The sequence below is a fragment of the Dysidea avara genome, chromosome 3, assembly GCF_963678975.1.
Source record: "Dysidea avara chromosome 3, odDysAvar1.4, whole genome shotgun sequence".
NCBI lineage: Eukaryota > Metazoa > Porifera > Demospongiae > Dictyoceratida > Dysideidae > Dysidea > Dysidea avara.
The window spans coordinates 42,701,287-42,707,286 of NC_089274.1; the positions used below are offsets into that span (position 1 = coordinate 42,701,287).

At 38.0% G+C, this 6,000-nt stretch overlaps 1 protein-coding gene across 2 annotated transcripts in view; it reads right to left on the bottom strand.

The window, feature by feature from the left end:
- LOC136251067 (gamma-aminobutyric acid type B receptor subunit 2-like) overlaps positions 1 to 5,350 on the bottom strand; it is a 70,646-nt gene extending 65,296 nt beyond the window's left edge. For both annotated transcript variants that reach the window (XM_066043450.1, XM_066043449.1), the window contains exons 1-2: positions 5,120 to 5,350; positions 4,918 to 5,070 (exon numbers count right to left, since the gene is read on the bottom strand). In XM_066043450.1, the coding sequence (XP_065899522.1) occupies positions 4,918 to 5,070; positions 5,120 to 5,338 (372 nt within the window). In that variant the 5' untranslated portion in view covers positions 5,339 to 5,350. The remainder of the gene's footprint in view (positions 1 to 4,917; positions 5,071 to 5,119) is intronic.
- Positions 5,351 to 6,000: the final 650 nt, after the last annotated feature.

Sequence of the window (6,000 nt, forward strand, 5' to 3'; positions counted from 1 at the left end):
ACAGCTAATTGTAATCTGCATGGTCTGTTTAACAGTACAACAAGTTGATGTGCTATTACTAAAACCAGGCACCATGCAGCTAGCTAAATTAATTGAAATAATCAACTATGTATTGCTATGTTATTATTTTGGCTAATAGACTTTTGGTATATACACATCAATTAAGTTATTGTAATTTCAGATTTTGTAATTAATGAAATTTTTGTAATTCTTAATTACGCTGCTATGCATTGCTAAGGTAACGCTTGTTAAACAAACTGCTATTAACAACATATTATGCATAGAAGTATCTTCTAAACTGTTTTATAGTTTGGCTATCATGTTTTTTTCCCGCAAATTCTCTCGACAAAGCCTCAAAGCTGCTCTTCATTTTTGTTCACATACGTAGGCCCCTTTCACCGTGAAGGGATAGGCTATTCCTGGTTAGTCTGACAGCACCTGCTCCTTTGCATAGAATGGAAGGGTCTAGTCACTCTAGCATCACGAAGTTGTAACAGTAGAATGTGATTAAACAATGATATCACAATAATGGCAGCAAGAATGGCACATCTAACAGCAACACTAAGTAAGTAGTTCACAAGATAGATTAATGAAAGGCTGCTGTTCATAATCAAGATTCTTTTCATATAGATTAGGCAGCTTTATGAGTACATCAATTCTAACTACAAGGCTCTTTCACTACCTCCAACTTTTGTTCTTTAAAAAACATCCAACTACTGTATAAGCAGCCTCAATCATATGCATCTTCACGAAACTATGTGACAAACTCTTTCATGCATTATATAACTACAGTATCTATTGTAATTCCAAAACAAATGTCACAAATGTATAGTAATTACCAACAATGCAATCTGATTGGTGTTTCCTGTTTTCAGTAACACGTTACAAATTTTGAATGCTAGAGTGATCAGACCCTTACTCTATGCAAAAGGGTGGGCACCACCAGACTAATTCCTGGTAGTCTATGAGGCTTGCATCATTGTTTTTCAGTTGCTAAATGCCTGTAGAACCCGAAGGAAAGGTAATTCACAAAGTCTGAGGAGAGTCGCCACACCCGTATTTCAGACCGTTGAAAAGAAACTACCTCAGAGCAAAGTACACCTTTTTGGAAGTTTAATACAGACTTCAATTCGCTTTTACTTTTTACATGCAAGCTGCTTTCATCATAATGATTTTGCTCACATGGGTGCATACGGACAAACATACATAGGTAGATAGGTACACACACACACACACACGCACACGCACACAATTTCAGTAAACCAGAAAAATGCTTCCCAATGCACACATCATCTGACAGGTAGGAATAACTGCATTAATAATAATAAGTTTATTGAACACTGCTCACTCATTAAAATTTGCAATCAAAGAGCTGGCAAGTGAATACGCGCACTGCTAAAAGGCAAGGTGATGTTATATCATTTCTTTGTAAAGCAACGTATTTGCATGGTGTAAACCTGATTGAATTTATGCCTATCATACAGTACAATAGTAACTGTATAGTAGGGACCACAAAGGAGTAGGCGTGGCCCACTAAATAATATCACCTGAAAATAGCCTTAATTTCCCCTGACGACGATGGGGCAGTATTGGTTAGGTAAAACAAAGCCCAAACAAGCTTTCAGATTGACCCGAAATGCTTTCAACAAGTTGCTACGGAATTTAAAAAATAATTGATTTAACGGAATTTTCTAGTCACTGACTGACTGATGCCTTCAGACAAGCGTAACTCGATAATGGCTAAGGCTACGGGCTTGATTTTTTCACTGTTCGACATCACTTCGTCTCGACAGGTGCCTTTTGGCATACCGCAGTATGTACAATGCATTCTTCATGGACTTTCCAGTTTTCTCCTTTGTGTCCCATTCATCTTTGCTGACAATGAAAAGTGTCGATTTGGCGATAGCACGTGATGGCTTCCCTTCCACGTAACAGAAATTGTCCGTATTTGTCATAGTGGCTATTTTGATAGCAGAGGTGCTTTTCAAACAGTTCTTGATTCGTACTGCTATGTAATGGGTTGAACATAGCCGACAATGAAGCGTAATGGATATTTCACTTTTCAGACAATAATTGATATAACTGGGGTGCACAGCACTATTTCTTTCAGTATGCGTGGATTGCAGAGGTGCTTTTTGAACAGTTCTTGATTCGAAATGCTGCGTAACGGGTTGAACAAAGCTGACAACGAAGTGTAATGGATACTTCACTTTTCAGACGATAATTGGAGCGCGCAGTGCCATTTTAGATGCGGTATACGTGGGTCATAATAATTATTTACAAAAAAAAGTACACAGAAAAAATTGGAATTTTCAACTAGACCATAGCACATTGATAAAAAGTACTGAAACAAGTTGGAGTAGTGCACAATATTACATCATAGTAAAACAATAAGAAGTGTTATATCCCTACTGTGCTCAAGATACCATAATGGAAATGCACAGTAGGGATAGAACACTTCTTATTGTTTTACTGTGATTTAATATTGTGCACTACTCCAACTTGTTTCAGTGCTTTTTATCGATGTGCTATGGCCCCTACTCTAGTTGAAAATTCCAATTTTTTCTGTGTACTTGTGTCAAGCAATTTACGCATGGATCATCTTTAAAGATGAGCTAGCGTAAGCAACCAATTAATGGAACGTTTATTCCCGCCTCACGTCCCTTCTCGTACGAACATCCCTGGAGCACAATTTTTGGCAGAGGTATTCTACTTGACTTTGCCTCCCTGTATACCATGTTTGGTGTCAAAAGGTGCTTCCCCTATCCAGTAACAGCTGAAAATGTGAAAAGTCGAAGTAACTGTTTATCGGAACCATGGCTCAATCACCGGAACTCCGTAGGCTTGTGTGTATCAATTATCGGACATTGGTCCAATGATTGGTCATGGCCTCGCGCTGGAATCTCACAAAAATCTGAAAAAATCCAACACATTTATGAAGGTCTGACTAACATCCATACAAAATTTCAGCACGTCACATCGTGTAATGTATGAGCTATAATTTTTTTTGTAAAAATGCACACATAAATTGCTTGATAATTACACACACAACGGTCATTTAAGGGCCCTACAGTATTCAACAGTACAACAACCAGCTCCCAACCAATTGTAAATCCTTCTCTTGGTTCTGTTCTTGATCTAGTGGTTTCTAGCTAGAAGCTTTGTAGGAAAACCATGGTGGCATGGCTACTTGAATTCCAGTCGTGGCGATTAGGTTCCCTACGCTTCTCAACAGTTGGCTAGATGGTAGTACACTGTTTTGGACTACATTCTCACCAATGTTTAGCTTCATTACAGCCGCCATGTTGTCTTAGGTTATGCCAGTTTAACTCCCAAGTTCGACACTAGCCGTATTGTGTTTTTCTGTGGAAGTTTCAGTCACTGCTGGCCTTGATCATGGTTTCGCTTGTTTCCTTTATTGTTTGGCGACTAACACTGAAGTAGAAATTAACAATAGACTGTCATGGGCATTCAAAGTGACAAAGAGAATACGCCATTGATGGTGCAGGCTGAACTCGCTTCTAAAAACAGCCCTAAATCTACAGTACGGATGTAACACGAACTGTTAACTTTTGTCCAATCCTTTATCAGTAGAATTACAACCTTTAACAAACATAACACACTCTTTGTGTACCATGCCACTTCTTTGTACCACGGAATTTTACTGTTTTTATTAGTATAACACCCGTCCGATATTTGAAGCATACATTCCTGGTAATTGAACCCATCCGATAAATGGTTGCTTACGCTACATGCAGTTTTATGAATTATGCTGATTTCAAAAATGTTTTTGTGGCTGTAAAATAAATAAAAGCTTGAGTCCAGTAATCCAGTCGAGTAGTCCAGTCCAGTGAATGATACACCCATATAAAAGTAAACCAAAGATAGTTTAAATTCACAAGTAGAAATTATATATACTCTATTATGTTTCATAACTTGATAGCTATACATTCATACACTAACCATTTCCTTGAATGTTGGATGCCTTTTTAGCAACCAAATCTCCCCTTTACCTATATGATTGTTCATGGGATAGCATATCTATACTAAGTAAATGGTAGGAGAATCTACAAGCATTTATTGATGTGTTGAAAGTAGAAACACAGTTTAACCAAATCAATTAATCAATCAATCATGTAGTTAAACTACTAAATTTCTATTTTGTGATCTTTGGAATGTGTGTGGTCTATGTAGTAAGACACTGCCTAATCTAAAAGTCTGGCAGAAGAGAACTTGCTATTGTATTGTACCATTCTAAAGCCCATATGCACTGATTTGATATCTACAACTGTGGGCATGTGTGGGTAAGCCAATTCAGAAAACTTTTGATGTTTAAATATGCATGGAATGTGTCACATTTTATATCATCAACAATATATAATGCACATGACCATGATCGTATTATTAGCCTATGATTTTGATGTAGGATTGATCACCCAGAGTTGGAGGAGAAACTATAGAGATTGATTTTTCATTGCCAACACTAACTATGGCCTTGGAGCTACTGTAAAGATAAGCAGTGTGGAGCTAGTGTTAGTCAACTATTATATACCTCTATAAGGACCATTGAAGCCAGAGATGATCCTGCAACCATGAGTATCAATTGAAAGATTCCATTCTACAGAAGCCTTCTCACAGGTCCCTAGTGGGATAGCATTTAATAAATAAATAAATAAACATATAGTTCAATGGTTATAAAGCCATTTTTTGTGTTGTGGTTGTTTGATGATGTCATGTATATGCACATACAAATACTCAACCAATGGCCGTTCTTCCATACTGGAGCACACACAGAACATCACAACATCTGAATGCAACTAACAGACAAGAAAGGTAAGCAGAGAGTCTGCTGGCTAACTTTTGGGGAAGACTCTTTGCCTGCCTACATATTAGCTATGTAGCTACTACTGTCCTGACCTGCACAAGGTTCCAGTTAGGAGCAATTTCAGCAACAGGCTCAGTAGCTACAGAGCAGTCTGGTCCAAGTAACATTATTTGATTGTCAGCAGATCCCTCAGATGAGTTATATATTTGATCAATAAAACTACGTAAAGTAGGTGCTGGTCGACACTATAACACCTTAATTACATGATCATTACATGTAACGTAAGGCACTTACCATTGAGTCACTGTGTGTATAGGTAAGGTTATACTGAAGAGATGCGTTATTTTTGATTGTCTCTATTGCTATATCTAACGCTACCAGTAGTCCTGTAAAATCCGTAACGCCTTCTTGGCCGATATACGCTCCAAGATGAAGTGTTTTTATCCCATTCAAAACAGATGCTGTAGACAAACACACTAAAACAAGGACTACGCATCTTATGTTCACAGTCATCTCTGCTCTCTCACAAGGGGCATGACGCGGGCTTGCTTTTTATAACGGATTTTTATAATCATGTGCAGACGAGGCGGGCCGTTCTAACAATGACGTTTGTAGTGCGCATGCGATACTCTAATAGAGCAGTCAAATGTACTCTAACAGAACATTCATAGCGGATTGCAGCATTAAAGAATGCACTTGACATTTTTTTTTTAAACTGGAGAATTATTTGGAGCGCTACAATACTCCTGACCAGCAACCATAATTCTTAGGACTTAAGAGGAACTAAGCAACTAAACATATATTGAAAGACAGCAAATATACTAATAATTTGTATTAACCTTAGATAGGGTCCGCAACGCGATAAATCGATATTCTTCAATCAACTACCTAACTATTGTCATGTGTTGGGCTAAGTGTAACTTGAATAACACTAGCATGGCAGCCACGTTTGTCACTTTCTTCTGGTAGAAAACATACAAATGTCTTGAAATCACGTGATTTTTCGCTGCAGCGATTCGTAGGGTTCTTCGTATGCCACGATATTCATTCTCAACATTGTTCAAGTAGTCTATCATCAACTCAAAGGATTGGTGGTTTGATTTTATTGGTCAGTTTCTGGTGGCAGCACGATCTGTACAGCTTTTTGGCGACAGACAAAATGTTTCTTCCTCTGG